At 44.7% G+C, this 21958-nt stretch overlaps 1 protein-coding gene across 3 annotated transcripts in view; it reads left to right on the top strand.

Annotated features, from left to right (window-relative positions):
- Positions 1-21958, top strand: part of ITGB4 (integrin subunit beta 4) — an 80639-nt gene that overhangs the window by 5490 nt on the left and 53191 nt on the right. For all 3 annotated transcript variants that reach the window (XM_083147982.1, XM_083147980.1, XM_083147981.1), the window contains exons 2-3: positions 12795-12872; positions 19105-19187. In XM_083147982.1, coding sequence (XP_083004108.1) covers positions 12803-12872; positions 19105-19187 — 153 coding nt within the window. In that variant the 5' untranslated portion in view covers positions 12795-12802. The remainder of the gene's footprint in view (positions 1-12794; positions 12873-19104; positions 19188-21958) is intronic.

The following is a 21958-nucleotide window of genomic DNA, read 5'->3' as shown; positions in this document are numbered from 1 at the left end:
ATTGCATTTCTAGATATGGGGACACCCTGGCTATAGGCGATATGTGTTCAGGGACCAAGCGAGAATTGGCAGGAAACCTCCCAGTGATCCAACCATGATGACCAAATTTGCAGAGGACTGAAATGGTGTATTTAAAGCAATGCGAAATATATTACATTTGACAGACAAACCAAATGAATTTAACAATAGAACCTTCAGGGGTGGTGTTTACAGCAATAGCAAATTGACAGCGAGTAATAGAGGTAGAAAGCATGAGGAGTTATGCTGCGTGGGAGCCTTCCTGATGTCTGAGAGGGGACAATGGAGTATTCTCCATAAGAGTGCTATAACTGGGCATCTCCAACACGTGGAGCAGGTTCCCATCTGTCCGAGTTCATGCCAAAAGAGGACAACAGGGACAATTTTGTTTTGAAATAAAATAAAAATAAGGAACACTGTTAAACCGCAATTGAGTGGTTCTAGTTAAATGCTACAATTAATATAAATTTTCACTGTGTTAATGGTGCCTTCAGTTGTCATCATCCTCCTAACCCATTTTGGCCTCGCCTCCTTTTGTCTTATTTATTACTTTTCAAGGGTTAAAATTTTAAAGCAAGAAAAAAATACTTAATTTATAAGCACGTACATTAGTCTCCTGGATTATCCTGAGTCTCCTGAACTCTTGGTAAAATAGCTCACAGTCCCATATGCTTTATAGATAAATCAGTATATCCTTGCTGTGTGATGTATCAGGTTTTGAAGTTAAGGTTGGGGCTATGACAAGAGCCACACCCAGTGCAAAGGAAAGGTGAGTATAGACAACCCCCCCCCTCTTCCCATGTAGTGAAATCTACTTGGAGAAGTGGGCCGAGCAGCACCAGGGATAAGGTAAGTATATGTGAGTGTTAGTATAAAATACAGTATACTATCAATGCTCTGTGTGTACTATTTTATTTATTTTACTGGGGGACTACAGGTACTTTACCTTAGTACCTACATGCCGATACTTGTGGTTCTCCACTACCACAGAAATCCCCTTCCTGGGCTGTTAATGCTTTGTCCAGGATGACTCCAGCAAATGTGTCCCATTTGTGCGTCATGCACACAAAAAAATAAAAAACTTACCTTTTCACGTGTCGACAATTTCCAGGTCATCATTTTGCTTGTGTTGACCTTTTGTCTGTGTTGACCTTATGCATGTCAATCTATTGACTGTCTACCTAGAAGCGGTCTACAATTTATTCCATAGCCATTGAGTACATGGAATGTAATGCACATGTATTTCCCATCATGCCATCTAAGGGAACAACATTTGCCCTATCCAATAGCATTCTGGAAATGTATGTGTGATTGAGGATGTGATCTGTTACATTCATAACACTCTGCTGAACCTAGTGTAGTGGTGTGTGATTTCACATACTCATGGCAAATTAAGCAAGTGCACAATATCTCCTAAACTTGGCCAACTTCCATTATTCTGGGTGTATTTTTCTAAATTTTCCATGCAAACTTGTGTCTCCTATTCCATTTAGCAGTCTCTGTGTATAGGGGGCCTGATTCAGACACAATCACTGAGGAGCTTTCTTTCGCTGCTTAGTGAACAGGTAAGTGCAGCCTGCTGCCCCACCAAACTCCTGCTTGGCAAAGCGGCTGCAGGTATCATCACAGAGGGAACCAGCCCAGGCAGCTGCAGAGAGTGGATGGGGACAGGGGGTGGGATTGGGGAGGAGTGGCAGGGGTAGCCAGGTTGACACAGCAACAGAAAGTGCAGGGGTCATTGCCTAGTACAGTGTGCAGGGAGTGGTGTGACACAATTGAACAAGCTGCAGGTGGGGGGCATGGCTTCCTGAATGTCTTTTCATAGCCACTTACCTGGTTTTGCAGTAAATGATAGCCATTTTTGACTTCCTGCAGGCCTGCTCGCCTCACCCACATGAGTTTTATCCTAAATATGCATTCTCAGTTAAAAATCCTGACATATAAGGGGGTATTCAAACCCCCGCTACTATTTCCGATGGGGGAAATAGCAGCAGGTGCCTATTTAATGCTGTCTTTCCCAACAGCATTAAACAGGGTTCTCAGGAAAATGAGACTGACTTTTAAAACAGTCAGACTCGTTTTGCCGAGAAACGGGCGTGAGCTCGACAATCCATGGCCGTTTCCCGCCGCCACGGGTGCTAGATGACTGACAGACAGTCGGGATTCCGACAGTCATTACACCGAGGTTGGAATCCCGACTGTTAAAACCCCGACACTTGGGTTCCAACGGCCACCGACTATTCTCCCTCATGGGGGTCCACGACCCTCATAGAGGGAGAATAGGTGGTGAGTGTAGTGAGCCACTGTGCCTGCAGCATGGCGAGCGTCTGAATCCCGGCGTCAGGCTAATGCCTGTCGGGGTCGTATACCACACACGCCACCACGCCCCCTTTTCGGCATTCTGCAGGTGGGACATTGAATCCCGCCTGCCGAGATGCAGTGAAGCGGGCCGAGAACAGGACAGGGTCACGACTGTCAGGCCGGCCCGACAGTCGTGACCTGGGATTGAATACAGCACATAGTGGGAACTTTCATATATACAGTGTGCACTTATAGCATGTATATTTGGAAACACAACATATGCCACTTAAAAGTGTATGACCTGCATTTAGTCTCTTTGGATTCCCAAAGCGTTCTATATATGCTCTACTGTGTCAAGATCTGTAAATTGTAAAGGTCATGATCAAAAAAGTCATTAACGGGAATGTGCAATTTCTTTAGGAAGATGCAATTTTTTAGTAATGGGAATGTGCGTTTTTTTGCACAATGTTTTTTAAAATAATAGTGTGGTGTCCCAAGCATAAGCAGTCCTGGGCTCTTTGAACTGGTCCTGGTTTCCGAAAATATGGGGAGGGTAATTTAATAGGGTTTACCTGTATTTCCAAAACCAGCAACGCGCTCTTGGACTAGTCCCGGTCCAAAAATACAGGAGACAAAAAGTAGGAGTCCCTAGTATTTTTAAAACCAGCACCGGGCTCCAACAGTCAGTACGGTAATGCCACAGCTTGGGGTCACTTTTATATAAGTGCCCGCAGCCGTGGCATTACCCCCCAATCACCCCATTTACACCCTCACCACCATTATATGATAAGTGTGCCCCAAAAAACCTCACGTATGTTCTCTTGTAGTCATCTCCGTGACAACCCCCTTTTTCAGTATTACCCCCCAACTGGTCAGCCCAGGCCGGGTTCCCTGGGGGAGTCTCTAATAAAGGGGCCTCCAGGCCACTCAAGGGCCAGGGCTGAATCACGGGGCTATCCCCGGCACCCCTGGGCGGTAGGTGCCTGGTTGATAGCAATTTTAGAGTAAAAAAAAAAAAAATTAGGGTACTTGTTTCCTAGCACGGCGCCCATTGCATGGCATCGTGTACCTTATTTAGTGATGTGCGATGCGATTTTTAATTGTACAAGCACCCATGCCATGAGATGTGATGGGTGCTTACAATGAGATGTAACCCCCAGTATCCATGCCATCCAGAAGTGTGGCGAGCGCAGCGATACGCGTCCTCCAACCTTTTCATACCCCCACTATCCACGTCGGCGCGACAGTGAATCTAGATAGTGTGGCGAGCCGGAAGCGTGGCAAGCCCCGCGAGGGGACGTGGAATACGAGCCCGAAGCATGGCGAGCGCAGCGAGCCCGTCAAGGGGACGCGGAATACATGTAAAGTAAACTGTGTCCGATCGACACGCTTCGTGCTCGTATTCCGCGTCCCCACGCTGCACTCGCCACGCTTCGGGCTCGGTGGCTCGCTGCGCTTGCCACACTATCTAAAATCAACTCCACGCCATCGTGGATAGTGGGGGTATGAAAAGGTCGGAGGACGCATACCGCTGCCCCTCGCTGCGCTCGCCACGCTTGGGGATGGCATGGATACTGGTGGTTACATCTCATTGTAAGCACCCATCACATATCATGGCATGGGTGCTTGTACAATTCAAAATCGAATTGCATCACATCGCATGCATCGCATGCCGCAATATTCTGGGAGGATGCAATGAGATTTTTTAGAGCCCATACAATGGAAATCGTGGGCGCCGTTCTAGGAAACAAGTACCAAAATTTGTATTGGGTTTGGCTGTTGAACAACTAATCCCAGAAATCCTCCCCCGCATGCAGGTACTTGAATAACCACAAGTACCAGCATGCAGGGCATTAAAAGACCAACTGGGACTTTTAGTTCCACAGCTGAACCAATACTACAATAAAAACACGGCGTGAAAGTAAACTTGTATTTACATACATGCACTCACACATACATACACATACTTACCTATGTTCTCAAGTAGATCGTTCCCCTTGCTCAGTAGTGATCCATTAGGGAGCTGTGGAAAAAAATATATATATACTCACCTAATTCCAGTCCTCTGTGTAATTGACGGGGATTTCCACTGACTTCTGTCAAGCTCCAGAGGAGCACTGGCCAGGGATTGCCTAGCCAGGTCACATTGAAGTCAATGTTATCAAAATAACATTGACTCCTATGATGGGAACCGGCAAATCAGCCTAACATGGGGCATACTGCCCCATGTTAGGCTGATTTGCCGGTTCCCATCATAGGAGTCAATGTTATTTTGATAGTGTAATGGATAGCATTACTGCCTCACAGCACTGAGGTCATGGGTTCAATTCCCACCTGGCCCGAACTGTGTGGAGTTTGTATATTCTCTCTGTGCTTGCGTGGGTTTCCTCCGGGTACTCCGTTTCCTCCCACAATCCAAAAATATACTGGTAGGCTAATTGGCTCCCAACAAATTGATCTTGGAATGTCTGTGTGCATGCACATGTGGTAAGGAATATAGATTGTAAGCTCCATTGGGGCAGGGACTATACTCTGTAAAGCACTGCGGAATATGTATGCGCTATATAAGAAACTGTTAATAAATAAAATAAATAAACTGCAAAGTCAATTGAAGGTATCCCCAGGGATGACCTCTAATACAAACTCTAGATTGAATGAAGTATGTATTTATATTAGGGTTATTGCATCATCAGAATAGGTTTTGCATTGCATTGAGTTGGCTGGGTGGGTGTTGGTCAAAATAATAAGCTCTGCTGACAGCACTGTATGGTAGGCAATATTCGATGGCACCAAATCCCGCAGTTTTCTGCCACCCAGATACTGAAGCAGCTACGATTACGTACCCTGTGCTAGCTTTTCCTTTATTGTATTCAACTTAAAGCCCCTTTATGAGGTGCTTAAGCACTGATCGCTCAGCACAAATTGCTGCACACAAGTGATGCACCTGCGATGTGTTCTCACTGATCTGTGCTGAGCCGTGTTTTGCCTATGCTGATAGGTGAGGTGATTTGCGGTTTCCGTGAATCACCATTGCTATAGGGTGCACACATGTAGCGATCCGTGCCTCATTTCTAAGCGATCTAGTTAGAAATAGAGCCTTAAATCGCCTCATGTGTATACCCCTTAAGTCACTGTTTTCTGTTTTGCTTCTTCATTTATGTACTCTGTAATTGGGTACTGCCGATTCAAATAAACAATAATAAATTATGATGTAAATGTTTTAGCCCTGTAAGTACAACATTGATTTTCATAAACAATAGACTTAGGAGGTCTATGTACTAAGCCTTGGAGACTGAGGGCGAGATTTAGTGAAGTGCGATTTTTTTTCAATCGCACTATATCGCATTTTTTTAGAAACTCGCATTTTTTCTGTGAATTCGCACATTTAATGAGATGCAAATTCGCGGCAAAAAGTGTGTTTTTTTTGCCACAATTCGCATTCCATTAAGTTGGCGATTTATGAAAAAAGTGCGAAAAAACCCCGCCAAAAACAGAGAATCACTCCCTATTAAATGTCACCCTGAATGTCACCCGGGACTGAATGTCAGCAGTGTGAAACTTTGTGAACTGCAGAAGGCTATAGAGAGACAAAGCCTGTCAGGGGCGTATCCAGAACAAAATGACAGGGAGAACACCACGACAGGAGAGGGGGGCATTCTTTTGTGTGCACCACTGGAAAGTGGAACATCAGGTGTTGACCTACAACAAGGGGTGTAGCCTAAAGGGGAAGGTCCTATCCAGAAGTGATGGTTCTTATTAACAGTCCTTTCTTCCAATTCCTGATCCCTCTTTCCATGCACAGCACTGCTCAGGCTTCTCCCGGACAGGAGATTTTAAAAGTAGGCAACCCTGGCATAAATACTGACATTGAGAATTAGCCCTCTCCATCAGAAATTGCGCTCTCCTCCTCCTTAAATGGCCAACACACTGGTAACTTGTCGGCCCAGAGGCAGATTTAGACCTCATGGTGCCCTAAGCAAGATATGAGTTTGGGGCCCGGCCCCCCTCCCTTAATTGCATGTAATTTCAATCTGTGTCTTTATGCAGTTACCATCAGGATGCATCCACAATATGACTCCAGCGTACACTTCTGAATCAGGCCCTTTATATATCACTACATCCCAGCACTATATCACTGCAATGCATCTGCACACTAAGGGCCTGATTCAGACCTGTTAACAAGGCTAGAACATTTGCAGATGTACAAAACCATGCTGCACTGCAGGTGGGGCAGACGTAACATGTGCAGAGAGATTTAGATTTGGGTTAGTTATTTTGTTTCTATTGCAAGGGTAAATACTGGCTGCTTTATTCTTACACTGCAATTTAGATTTCAGTTTGAACGGGATGCAGTTACAATCCCGGCGGTCGGGATCCCGGCGTTCAGAATCCCGACGCCGGAATCCCGACCGCCGAAATGCCGACACATTCTCCCTCCGTGGGTGTCCACGACACCCCTGGAGGGAGTTTAAATTAGTGTGCCGAGCACAGCGAGGCACCGGGCCCGCTGCGTGGCGAGCGCAGCGAGCCCACAAGGGGGGGCGATCAACGTCCCCCCCTTGTCGGCATTTCGGCTGTCGGGATTCCGGCGTCGGGATTCTGAACGCCGGGATCCCGACCGCCGGGATTCAATACTGAATCCGTTTGAACCCACCCCACCTAAATCTAACTCTCTGCACATGTTACATCTGCCCCACCTGCAGTGCACCATGGTGCTGTCCACCTGAATCAGGCCCTATGTCACTGCAATCCCTTCTCATACCTATACTTCATCACTGCACTACCTCACACTACCTCACACTACCTAGCTGTTCTACATAACTGCACTAACTCCCCCAATGACACTGCATCACTACACCATATATAACAACTCTAGTGAAGAAGTATAGAGGTTGGATTGAGTCTGAATTCAAGTGGACTAAAGGACATCTGATGTGACATACATGTTGATTTGCTTGCCACATTTTAGGCCGGGTGTTATTGTCCTTGCCCTTGCCGTTGCTGGTCACATGGATGTGACGTCAAAGGGCCTTGAAACCACTTGGAACTACAATCTATCCTAGAGAGAGGCAGGATAAGGGGTAAGGAGGGATAGTTCTGAGGGTTGGAGGAGTAGTAAAAAAGCACTCAGCTGTGTGTAGGATCAGGGAGAGGGACACATCTGATACTGGAGATAGGAAGGACTACTCTGGGCATATGCCTACTCACTACAGTGATGTAGTTCATGGGTGGCTGCATATGTGTGCCAGGTCTTAATAAGGAGTGTGAAATAGTGACACCCCCCAATCGCCATTTCCCAGACACAGACATGATCTCCACATCCTTTACAAGGCTCATCCGCACTACTCATGGATGGAGGGGTGGAGGCACAAGTGGTGAAGGGGTAAAGACATAGATGATGAAGGGGCAGAGAAATCGTTGAGGATGAAGGCAGGTATAGGTGTATAGGAGCAGAGCCACAAATTGTAGAAGAAGAAATGAGTGGGCAGAGGCACATTACGCCAAGTAGACATTACGGCAATTAATTGTATATATTACCTGATTATTACATTTCTAGTTAGATCACCTAGCATGTTTTTTTTCATCGCTTAGCACGCATCATTATGTGTGTATTGGCGATTTAGACACTGCCAAGTTCAAGGGTAGTCGCCTTCCCTAAATCGCTTAGCACACATCGCTAAGCACAAATATCAACATGTGTATGGGCCTTAAAGATAAGCTTGCTTAAGTAAGAAAACAGGGCTAGTGCTAGAGAACAGCTTAACAGTCACACAGTTAATATCCTAGAATCACCAACTTAAGTCTAGCCACAATATAATGGGCACTGGGGAATATGGTCTAAAACAGACCAACAAAGACACAGCCTTATATATTTGTAGAGATAACCATAGGAAGTAATACATTTTCACCTAATTATGTAAACATTTAAACGTGATCTCCACCAAGATAGATTAAACATATTGCTTCTGTAAAGATAACCAATCTAGTTAAACCAGTATTTGTATACAGTCAATGTTGTAAAGGGGTATTTGCAGTAATAAGCCTACTGATGGTATCTGAGTTTGAGAGAAGCCCCAGGACAGGGAAATATCCCAGGCTCAGAGGAGATAAAGGAATGAGAGCCGGAGCCATTATCAGGATAAACAAATATTGTCTGCCGTACTTATCCTGGCGGAGCAAGAAATGGGTATGGGTCATAGGGTCAACAGGCAATTGGGCAACAGTCAATAGGCCAACCACTAATGGTCGATAGGCAAAAGATCGACACATGCCAAAGGTTGACACGTGAAAATGGTCGACATTGGCCAAATGTTGACATGGACAAAAAGGTTGACATGGGAAATATCAACATGAAAAAAAGGTTTTTAAATTAGATTTTTGTGTCTATGTCGACATAGGTCGATATGTACACCGTATAAGTATAACACGTCCTCTCGCATAGATTGCTGCACTCGGCGCACTATTTTATTCCCCCACTATGCCCACTGGGATGGTGAGGTATGAACAAGTCAGATAAAAAAAAAGTTAATTAATTAAATGAATAACTCATGTTGACCCTTGCCCATGTCGACCTTTTGTATGTCGACCTTTTGTAGAGACCTCTCTCAGGCGGAGCACTACAGGTCCACTTTACTGCCACACTCATAGGTATGGCTTTCACAATCTCCCTGAAACGCTTTTTTCAAAAGTAGGCAAATATGGCCCATAGTGAACTATGGGCTACTATGACCAGTGTTCCCGCTAAGCTGTGCGCATGTGCGCGCGCACACAACTCGACGAGCATGCGCACAGACATTACAACAGAGCGCACAAAGCAGCAGTGGTCCCTTTTTGCAGTTGTGGACTCAATTAATGTGTGTTTCACCCATTAACTACATTGCGTGCTGTGTTTTGAATGTTTAATATAATTTTGAAGTAAAGTTAACACAAATGCTGAATGTCATTTTCCAGTTATATATATAAGTGACGCACAAAAATTAAAATTTCCTTCCAAAGTTGCACAGCCAAAATCTTTTGCCGCACACAGCCTTCGTAAAATTAGAGGGAACATTGACTATGACACAGATTTTTTCACAGAGGGACCCCCTCCATCAGTCCCCATATGTGCATTAGGTATGCCAGATCTGTCCGGCATCCAAATGATAATTGCTAGTGGGACTTTACCACATCGCAATTACTAACAAAATATTTTCTTATCTCAACCACATAAAAAAAATGCTGGATGTTATAAATATGCTCCTGGAGCAAAATGGTATAATTAAGGCTGTCATGGTATAAAAACCAGTGAATAGTTCTGATTGATCATAAGTACTTGCGCTTACTCGGTAAGCATATACCAATGCCCCAGAATGTGCTGACATAATGCAGGACAGAGATGAGAGCAGTACACAACAAAATGGATAACAGCTGATATCTTAATATATGTGTATTATTCCTGTTACAATGGTAAGATCCCCCATTGCACGTTATGCCAGATAGAGCCCTGTTACAGATTACGCCAGGTATAGCCTACATTACACGTTACGCCAGGTAAAGCCCCATTACATATTATACCAGAGAGAGCCCCCATTGCACGTTATGCCAGGGAGAGCTCCCATCATTAAACGTTATGCTACAGTAGGTACTAGGTAGAGCCCACGTTATACATTACACCATTACACATTATGCTAGGTATTGAAGGGGAGAGAGAGAGAGAGAGAGGGGGGAGGAAGAAAGAGGGGATAGAGTAAGTAAGTACCTGACGTACCTGACTCCAGCAGCTGCAGAAGAATGTGATGGGGGCGCGCATGCTTCGGCGTTAGGCCTTTCCCCCTTCAGAGTCTTCTGCAGCTGCTGGAGTCAGGTAATACTTGCTCCATCCCCTTTCTCGGCCATGCCTAGTTACAGCACTAGGGTTGGTTAAAGTGTAGTAATAGTCTACGGTGCAGTGTTACATAAGGCAGTAGCTGTTCAGTGTGAAGTTAGATTCAGCTTTTAACTTGTTTACAGACTACGAAACATACAGAACACAATGTATGCTATTGTTACTATCATCTGCATCAAAAACAAATACTTTTTGTTGGAACATTTCTTTTGTGGAAAACCACTTTATACTGTTTATATTTCCTAAACCCTTATCATGTACAGTATAGCACTTTTCTAGGCCAAAGATATGGATAAAAAAAAATACTTTCTATGACTGCCCATACTGCCCGCCAGTCAAATGTAGCATCAATAGATATATGATCGCTCATGAATGCTCATAAAGCTCTCTCGGCCAATCACAGGTCTGCCCAGTGTTTTAAACTGTTTATTTTTTTCAAATTCTGCCACCACCGCTGACCCCCGCCGAATGTCATTGCTCCTTCACAGTGCTACGCTACTCTGCTGCCCACCGCCAGCCCTCTCCCAGCACCCGATGTGTCGTCACAGATGGCATGCGACGTCGGGTGCTGGAAGAGGGCACTTTAGGCACCATAAGATGCAATGGGATGCAATGGAACATCACATTGCGATGTCGCATTGCATGCAATCGCATGTGTATGAGCACCATATGTTTGGATATTTATGAGTTCTTTTCCAAACACAACTAGACTGGTAAGACGAGCTCTTAAAACACTTCATGAAGATAATAAATAGATAAAACTTACACCTTAAATTAACCAGTAATATGAATTATTATTTTATCAACATATTAGGAGCCAAAGTTAGTTCATATATACTGCAGACCTTCGCACTCAGGCCAAAATTGTCTAGGTCAGGGTTGCCGACCCTCCCGGAATTTTCGGGAGTCTCCCGAAAATCGGGTCCCCCTCCTGGCCCCCCGGAAGGGTGGGCAACCCCCCGCTGTCCCCCGGATCGCGGCATTAAAATGCCACAATCCTCGAGTCTCAGGGGAGGGGGCGTAGCTAAAATGACACAATCGTGTCATTTTAGCACTACCCCCTCCACAGAGATCCGTGAATTCGCTGGTTTAACATCATGGGGGCGTGGCTTATTGATGTAACTCTTAAGCCCCGCCCCCTGAGCGGCTGCTGAAACTCTCCTCTCCAGGAGAATAATAAAGTCGGCAACCCTGCTCTAGGTCTGTTAATTTATTTGTATTATATTGAGTATATTACTTTTTTTAAAATATCAATATGGTAATATTTGTTTTAAAAAAGGCAATTTTTATTGTATATACTTTAAATAAATAAAGTATATACTTTATTAATAATTAAGACTTTTTTTAATTTTAGAAAAACAAATTAGAAGGAGATTGCCATTAGTGTAGTTATAATGCAAAGATTTTTCTCTTCATATATAATAAGGTGATAAAAATGCTTTGTTTTGCTGAGCTAAATAATCAGGCCAGATGTATATATGGCCGGGCTGCATATACTCCTAGGGCTGCAGGGGTGTTAGGCTGGTACTCTGCTTACTACACAAATACATGTATAGTAATAATCAATAACATAATATGAATGAATGAATGAATGAATGAATGTGCTGAGTTTATTTTATACAGTTAGGATGCAGCGGCCGGTGATTGGGACAGTAGACAGCTATGGAGGTATTGGAGGAAGTGCAGTAATTTGGTGGGGAACATTTAGTCCTGAATGAAATGAAATATTAACCATCGAATGGACCGGTTCCAGTAGTGAATACATTCTTGTGCTTTATGAAGCAACACAGATCTTCTCAATGAATTAGAGCTTTTATGAATAGAGTTCTCCAAATACACTGACTTTCAACAGTAAACCTCTCTCTTCCCCCCAGAAGGGCTATAACAAATGTGTTTATTACAGTACCTTTGGTCTAAGAACTGTGGTCTACACTTTCCCCATTCTATTTTAGGGGTGAACATATACACACTAAAAGCTGGTAAAATTACCCGGTTTTAAGGTGAAAAATACCTGAATTGATTCATGTATTGAAATGCTTACTGGCAATGTCCGAAGAACCATAACATAAGCTCAGAGTTGGTCCAAATGAAATAATCAGGCTGGGGGTGTAACTTGACATTCGTAGGCCCCATAGCAAAAGTTTGTAAGGGCCCCCTATTTAGCAACTGATAGTAATAAATGTAGCACATATAAGTAAGACTGTAAAGATGGGCCCCATAGTCGCTGCACCCTTGCACCTATGGTAGTTACGCCTTTGAATCAGGCATAACAAAGTGTGTGAGCTAAGGCCCTATATGTGAGCACTGTCGGGAGCATATAGTTATATCACTATCTATCTATCAAACCAATTATTCATGGTTCCAAGTATTTAGTGGATGGAGATAAAGTCTTGGCCCATCAGCTCCTAACTATCATGATACAGACTTTATTTGAAAATTGTAATTAGGAGCTGGGTGATTGCTACTTTATCCCTCTCCATGGTTTGAATCATCTCCTCCGATATGTTGGTTTAATTTTGGTTTGCTTGTGACTGTGCACACCTGTCTTATGGGGCTTTATTTTGTGTTCTTTAAGGTAGTATACATTGTGAAGAGTTTATTTATCTTGCAGGTGGGGAGATGTCCTTCCCTCGCACTCTGGGAGCTCTGCTGCTTCTTCTGAGTATCTCCGTCACCACCAGCGTTAAGAGTAAGTGCTTTACCTGCATTGTTTGCTTATTGTATTTGCACCTGAAAATAACAAATGCTTGCTTACTTCCATTTAAATCAAAACTTTGTCTCTCTCCTATAGGTCAGCTCTCATGCTCATGCATACTTGCCTACCTGACCCTCTCCATGCGGGAGAAAATGCTCTGTTCCTGGACTTCCCTGGTAATGTATGATTGCCATCACCTGTGGTGAAACCTTTCTTATCAATTACCTAGCTCCCCACAGGTGATGGCAATCCTACATTACCAGGGAAGTCCAGGAACAGAGCATTTTCTCCGGCATGGAGAGGGTCAGGTAGGCAAGTATGTGCTCATGTATATTAACTAACACTGATTTAGAATACAAACTAAAAAAAAAAAAAAGAAAAGAACAATGCATTATAAATGTAATATGAATGCTAGATAATGTATTTGACTGTGTATTATCTTTTAAACCATACAGTTGTAAAAAGCCAAATTAGACATATTTAAAAACAAAGGTTTATTGGGTTTATTGTCTGAAACAAGCTACTGTGATCCATCTCAATCAGGTGATCCCAAGATTTCTGGAGCAAAATAAAAAAATAAATGATAACCTAACCAATCCCCTAACCCAGGGTTTCCAAACAATGCTCAAGCATACTAACACCTCGCGATATTTGACATCAGGCGCCCATCTGCGTTCACATGGGGAGGCCCAGCATTTTTCTGGGCACACCCACAATTTTTCTGGTCACGGCCAGGAAATCCTGGGCATCCCCTTGCTCCAGCCCCCTCTGTGCGTACATCTCGGCGACTGTGACTGTGATACTATCAATACGCATGCGCAGAGCCCCACCATCGGTACCCGCTGCGGACCAAATGATGCTGCATCAGGCCACAAGTTTGAAGGATATACATGTTTGAGCACAGATGGAGAAACCAAACTGACCAATGTACTAATTACATCATCTGTGCTTAAGAATAGATATGGTAGAGCGCTTAGGGGATCAGGTTTGTGAAACACTGCATCTAACCAAAATGCCTTAACCCGGCCTAGACCTATCCCCAGACATCATATTAGTTCAAGCAACTCAACTGTTTGAGACTTAATCATCAGCTTATATGGAGCCTTAAAAAGGTCTGTCCACTTCCCCATATTCAAAATATAGGGTTCTATATACTAAGACTTGGAGAGAGATAAAGTGATGAGATAAAGTACCAACCAACCAGCTCCTAATGGTCATCTTTCAAACCCAGACTGTAACATGGCAGCTAGGAGCTGATTGCCCTCTGTCCTCTTTATCCAAGGCTTAGTACACAGAACCCATAGGGGGAGATTCTCTAAGAATCTCCGCCCCCCTTCGCCGCCCATCGCATATTTAATTATCGCATATGCTGTAACATATGCGATAATTAAGGCAAAGGACAGCTCTTGCGTTAAGAGCTGTCCTTTGCGGTGAGAGTCGCCAGGTCCCAGCAGGTCCCGGCGGCTCTCCCCTCCCTCACACACCCGGCGCTGCTGCTGCGCCGGGCTCTCCTCCTCCCTGCACCCGGAAGAGGATCAGTGCAGGGAGGAGGTCACAGGTCCGGGCAGCACTGCGCTGTGCTGCCCGGACACAGGTGAGGGGGCGATGCGGGGCGGCGGGGGTCGGTGCGGGGCGCCGGGCGGTTGCGATAGAAGCCCATTGAAAAATCTGGCGATGCCCCCCGCCGCGGTAACCCGGCGGGGGATGCTTACAGCATCCCAAAATGCGGTAAAAACCCAGATAACGATGTTTTTACAGCATTTTTCACTTAGAGAATCTCCACCTTAGTCTGTAGTTGAAGAAAGTTGCAAATTATGTTTCCTTCAGATGGTTTCATATGCTCTGAACATGGCCACCCAGAGGGGGGAGCGGGTACTAATTACCCTGCCCCAGGTCTGATGGAGTGGTCTGGTGGGTGCCCTGGTCCACCGCATCACTCCCATGCTGTGGCCTGTGCTCCCTCACCTCACCGCCCAGGCTCTATCACATTGAAGCACTCCCTCACCCTGGGGCCTGCGTTCCATCACACTGACATACTACCTCAACCCATGGCCTGCGCTCTATCACACTGATGCACACCCTTACTCTGCGGCCTACACTCCCTCACCCTGCAGCCTGCGCTCTAATGCTGACACACTTCCTAACCCTCTATCCAGACCCCTGCAGTCTAGTTCTGCACTTCCCTGCTAGTGTTTAACCCTCGTACCCTACGGCATAACCCTTACCTCCCCCCAGCCTTACCCTAAAAAGTTTTACCTGCAGATTGGGCAGGATGGCTGGGCAGCCTGGAATACAGCAGCCTCTCCTCTCCCTCATGCTCAGAAAAAAAGCAGAAGCAGCCGCCTGTAGCTCCACCACTGCTGGGTCCCCTCTAGCTCTGCTCCATCTGGTTCCGTGTAGCCCTGCCCACCCACCGATCAGGGCAGCCAGGCTGTTGGCTAGCCATCTGAGGGGGGAGATTTGGGGGCTGAGCGGCATGATGACTAAGTGGGTAGAGGGGCCTGTTTTGGCGGGCCCAGGTCAGCTGACCCCCTTGACCCCCCTGTCGCCGGGCCTGTGCACAGCACATGTTGTAGTGTGCTGTGCTGTGCTGCAGAGGGCCTGCTGCTGAGCCTCTGCCTGTTGGTGTGCAGGTTGGGGCTAGTGGAAGGGGGATAGATATCACTGATCATGCTCTCCCTCTCATATTGCCCCTGGCTGAGGGGCCCAAGGTGCACCCCTGTTTAACAGCTGTACACAGACTTTTTTTTACTCTATCTTCTGCTATGGTGGAGTGGCCAAGCCTCTGACAATTAGGCCATGGCCCCAAATTTTTACCAGGGCCCATAAAACCTCTTGGCACATAAGGATAAAGCATGTAAATCTAGGTTTTTATAATGTATTCTAACATGTATACTAATGTATTCTAACTGATTGAGAGCAGAGCCAATTTAATAGCTTTAGAGTTGATAGGAATGGCTGGTAGTCTGCCAAGCTGGGTGTATTGCTTTTGTTTTGTTGCCCAGGGAGAGAGTGCAACATCGGGAAGCTATGTCTTTTAGGTCTAATAGGAGACCAGCTTTAGAATCAAATTATTAGGGGGAAAGCTGCATCCCACCTCTATTAGCCAGTGAAACTGTGTGTCTTCTGAAGCTGCAAGTGCCTGTTTATATGTTTAAGTTCTGTATTTGAGTCGCCAGATAGGCTATTTAAATCCAAACACAAAATGATTTGCCAACATGATTACTTTCACCCAGGACACATTGTGCTACTCCGGTTTCCAGAATGATTTCCTCATTGAATGAAAGGAGTTCTTTTCAAAAGTGGTGTAGTGGTGTTTAATAACAACCACTGGCTTTACAGGGTTTCACTATAATTAGAAGGGTAGTGGTCATTAGGTGAAATAGTATTGCCTGGTTGTGAGTGCCTACTAGAGGATTTACTAATAGAGAACTGTATGTAAAGTATATCTGGAATGGTGGACAGTAGCTATACAAAATATACATTTTTCCATGGCTTAATTGCAATACTGTGCACCGAGGGGGTGTTGTTCTACCATTCCAGCAAGCCCACAGAGAAGCCTGGGCCCAGGAACTAAGTACCTGTCCCACGTGACACTAGTGCATATTACTAGTCTGAACTGAATAATATACTTGTAACATATGATGTGTTTGTACCTAGATTATCCCAGGCCAGGGGGTAGGTTAAAGGAAATACACCTACCAGACTCAATATTGTGAGGAGCCCCAAGGTACTGAGGGGCTCAGAGGCTGTAAGCATAGCTGTAGCAGTACAGCACCTAGCAATGGGTTTTATGGCCTGCCTGTCCACCTGGATTCCTGGAGGGGAACTTACCCAGACCCACCTCTGGTAACCCTCCTGGGCCTGATCATCTGTCCAGCTTCCCGTAAAAGTGATAGCGTGGAACTGCTGCCCCTCAGTCTCATTTAAGAATGGGCAGTTATTAACTATAAAGGCAATTCCATCGATGTAACTCTCAGATACAATATTTGTGGTAAACACCTAGATTGCTACAAATTTAAAATGCACACAAAGAAGCAAATTTTACCACAATTGTATCTACAACTGCTGAATAAAAATATGAAGTGTGAACAAGCCTCACCATTGTTGTCTGCTATAAATCAATTCATTGCTTAAATGTAACAGATGTAACCAGGATAGGACATGGTAATTTCTAAAAAATAAAATACATGTCTGATTTCTCTGAAACTACATCAAATATTTATTCCATGCTTTTTAACAATAAAGCATACACCACACAGATTGTATTAGTAAAATTTTCAGGAAAGTTTTTCTTATTACCTTGACAATATTTAAAGGAATGTATGCGTAACGGATGTAACCATAAAATCGTCACGGATGTAAACATATAATACATTAATCAGGAAATGAAAAAAGGCCCCCTGCATTAACTGGTACAGGGTCATTTACCTTTCTAACAATGTTTGCAATGGGTACTATATCTCATCATCTCGTTTTGCCCATAATCACTTACCTCTGGCTGGATGCATCACCCGAACACAGAACTCTCCATTCTCATTTATATCAGTGACAGTCCCACAAAAAAAGTGGACATGGGTCATGAAAAAAAAAGTTGGGGCTATTCAAAATCTGAATTTCCCAGTCCATCAGTGCAATTGTCCCCCACTATTTCCCACAGGGGAATTAGCGGAGGGGCCCTATTCAATTCTGTCTTTACCAACAGCATTAAAGAGGGTTCATGGCAGAATGAGCTTGACTTTAAAAGCGGTCGGGTATGTTCTGCCAATATCGGCCATAGATTGTCGCGATTCCGAATGTAGATCGACATCATGGCCATTTTGCAGCCATGCCCCCTTTTGCTGTCTGGCAAATAGAAAACGTGCTAGGATCACAGCTATTGGGAGGGATTGAGAGCCATGATCCTGGATTGCATACCATCGATAGTCTATAGTTCTAGTCTATAGTCATTTAAAAAAAAAATCGGTTGGTAACAGTGTGTCACATGACATGCTGCTATTTGGTCTTATTTCAGTAATGGTTATCAGGCAGACACTGATTATCTATTGTGGTTTTCTGAAAACAAGGGTAAGAAACTTGGATTATTGTAGTATATACAGTAACACAAGTTGAGGACATGTACTGTCAGAAATTATATGTTGATATTCATGTGGTTTTCATATGCAAGAGAGAAATACAAAGAAGGAAGCTATGACACCTGCAGGGTGTCCATCACATGTACTGTTTGTGAGGCTTTTACTGTTTTTGTTAAGCAGCTAATAATGGAAGGATTGTGGTGACACAAGTTATTTTGAGGGACTCTTGTCAATTAATGCCTGTTGATTCACACCTTCTCTTTTGCGTTTTCAGATGTCTGTCATTCTGTTTCTTGATTTGACTGCTTCTGCTTGCCTTCCCTCACTCGCCTTCCCTCACTTCCCACTATACATACAGCCAACATACCCTTCCGGATCCCCCCTTCGCGCCCAATGAAAGTCACCAATGGTCGTAACCCAGAGCATACCGCAGCAGCCAGAACGCAAATTTATACTCATAGCCCGATAACCTCCTGGCTTCCCCACACGTGTCCAATGACAGTCACTCCCAGCTGTGACCCGGAGCTTTACTGCAGCAGCTAGCCCTATCGGGCAGCGGCAGTGCCGCATAGGGAGGCTGTCAGTATCCAGGCTTTTCCAGTCACCCGTATTCCCTCCTGGAGGGTTGCCACCAAATCCGGGAGAGGTGGCAACCCTACCTACAATATGTATAGTTTGGAGCAGAGAAGGGAAAGGGGAGCATAGAAGGGAAAGGGTAGGGGGGGGGGGACATGATAGAAAATTTCAAATATATCAAGGGTTTTAATAAGGTCCAGTATGTAAACATTCTTCAAATGAAGAGACATATTAAAGCATGAGGGCATGCACTGACATTCAATGGAGGTAGATTCAGGAGAAATCTGAGAAAACATTACTTCACAGAAAGGGTAGTGGATAAGTGGAATAACCTCCCATCAGATGGTAGATGGTGGTAGAGGCTTAGACAGTAGAGCAATTTAAACATGCATGGGATAGACATAAGGATATCCTTAAAAATAAATAAAGATCAAATAGATTTTGAGGTAACAATATGGTTAAAATAGGGGCCAAATAGTTCTTATCTGCCATCAAATTCTAGGTTTCTATGTTAAATGTGTATGTTTCTTGTCATGTACTTCATCCTTTTAATCTATTTATCTTGGTCTCCACAGTTAATCAATGCATGGCCTCCAGAGCAAAGACCTGCACGGAATGTATTCGTGTGGACAAGGAATGTTCGTATTGCACAGATGAGGTAAAATGCTCTTACATTAATACTGTCAAAAGATCTTCAAATGAAAAAAAAAATATATATATATATATATATATATATATCAAGAGATGGGGGGTTGTGACCTTTTCTGCGCTGTGAGTTTAGCTGCGCCTCTAAATACCTCGCTGTTAATAGAGGTATGAAATAGACATAGGGAAAAGAGAAGTGTAGAGGTGCGCTGATGTAGGTTTCACCTGTATATACTCGCACTATGACTGATGGGACACACCATACCTATTTGCGGAATACATATCTGGTGAAGATATCAGTCAGAATTTTCTATCTATCCCCCAAGCTGAGGATACTCAGATAGCCAAAACCCCTTCAAGGGGGCTGACTCTTTTTTGGTCCATCTATCAATTAAGATTGAACACTGATCGATACCTTGTTACCCCTGAAGAAGTCTCTCCGGGACGAAACGCGTAGGGTCTTTCAAGAAGCATACTTGTCAAAAGTGGTATCAAACATCGGATTAAATGTGACACAATTATTTGTGTGAGAACCAATTGTTTTTATACCATTGTACAAAATATTTTTTTTTTATATTGTTCTACCATTGTGTATGCAATTTGGGTGAAATCAGCGCACCTCTACACTTCTCTTTTCCATATATATATATATATATATATAGGGTCTGAGGAAGGGGTTTGTCCCCCGAAACGTTACCTGTTACCTGCCCATGTGAATACACCTTGTGCTGTTTAAAAAATCTCTTGGGTGCCGTCATTTGTCCCTACACCTGGGGATTTGGAATATATATATATATATATATATATATATATGTATATATATATATATATATATATATATATGTATATATATATATATATATATATATATATATATATGTAGAGAAAAATGGAGACACTCACTGGACTTGCTTGAAGCTTAATTTATTCTCACCAGTATATTAGTGCATTATAGTGGGTACAGGTCAACGTTTCAGTCCAATACAGGACCTTTTTCAAGACCCCCTTCCTGCTCTCTCACTGGAGATCTGGAGATATATATATATATATATATATATATATATATATATACCTCAAACCAGTCCAAATAATTAGCACTCTGTATTGAGATACATCCAGCGGGGTATTTATAATGGGTGCAGTGTGTGCCTAGCGGCCAATCAGGAGCAGCTAGGTGGCCAATATCGGCATTCGGGAGGAGGAGCCGCAGGATGTAAACAAACATCCTGCGTCTCATCCTGTCAGTTTGGCATGGATCGGGTTAGCGTTTTTTGTTTTGCCAAGACCCTGGATGCTACTTGGAATGAAGAGGACGAGATTTACGCTGGAGGACACTTGTAAGTATAATTTGCTTCCACAGGTACCCCTATGGATTTCTTCAGGATGCACCGATGGACAGACGGAGGGCTACCTACGGGCTCAAGATAGGTAAGTATCTGTATGAGTGGGCTTTGTATGTAATAGTTTTTTTTTCTTGTGTGTCTGTGTGTTTATTTAACTATTTGTATTTCTGTGGAACTACAAGTTCCAGCAGGCCCTTTAATGCCCCGCATGCTGGGACTTGTGGCTCTCCATGGCCCTTATTCTGAATCGAGCGGTACGGCCCGCGTGCGGCCGTACCGCCGATGTTTTCAGTCTGCACATGCGCAGAGGTCAATCTGCGCATGTGCAGCCCAATTCGCCGCAGACGTATTTCGTCCGCCGCAAAGGGGGCGTATAGGGGCGTGAGGGGCTTCATACCCTCATTTCCCTATGCATACGCCCCGCGTTTCATGGGCGTTCCCATGCAAACGCGGGGCGTATGCATGGTAATGAGGGTATGACGCCAGTGATGGGGGCGGAAAGCTGACGTCGCCGGATGTCAGTTCTCCGGCCCCATACAAGCTATCACACGGACGATTGTCCGTGTGGTCTCAGCTTGCGGGAGCTGCTGGGGCGTGCGGCCCTGCCTTCGATGGTCGACGACCATCGAATGCAGGGGGCAGCTCCCACCATGGTGGAGGCGTACGCCCCACCATTTTCATGCGGATCGCCAGCCGTCCGTGTACGGACGGCCGTGGCGATCCGTAGTGTGGGCGGGGATTGGTTTGTGCTCCGGCCGCACGATTCAGAATAAGGGCCCAAGTCCCTACATGCGGGGTCGGCTTGCTGGCACTCATTGTTCCACAGCAATATACAGTAGTTTTAATCTATTTTTTACAAAATTTATTAGCCCGATGCCCACATCCCAGGGGCATCGGGGCCAGCCCCAGGCTTCAGCCTGGGAAGGGAAATTCTGGATGGAGGGGGGGGGGGTGACCCTTTCATTGGGAGGGTCCCCACTCCCCCAGGACCCCTGCCCAGGCTGACCGGTCAGGGGGTAATGTGTTGGTCGCGGGACCTTATATAATAAGTGACCCCCGGCTGTGCCATTACCCTGCTGGCTGGTTGGGCCTGGAGCTGGTTCTTAAAATACAGGGGACCCCTAGTCATTTTGTCCCCTGCATTTTGGGAACCAGGACCGGCCCTTGGGCCTGGTGCTAGTTTTAAAAAATCAGGGTAACCCTATTCAAATTTTTCCCTGATTTTTTAGAACCAGGACCGGCTCTGTGAGCCTGGGGCTGGTTACACCGTTTTTATTTATTTATTTTTCTTTTTTTTTGTTACACACTGAAGCTTCTGCCAAATACGCCAGGAAAATAAAGTGTATTTTCCTGGCGTATTTGGCCAGCAATTAGCGGCCGTATACTTCTAATTGCGTTAATTAGCGGCCATATTTTCAATACAGCGCTTAGTAAATTAGGA

The sequence above is a fragment of the Crinia signifera genome, chromosome 6 (genome assembly GCF_055691185.1).
Source record: "Crinia signifera chromosome 6, ASM5569118v1, whole genome shotgun sequence".
Classification (NCBI taxonomy): Eukaryota; Metazoa; Chordata; class Amphibia; order Anura; family Myobatrachidae; genus Crinia; species Crinia signifera.
Note: the sequence above shows the minus strand (reverse complement) of the source record. Positions and strands in the feature narration are given on the sequence as shown.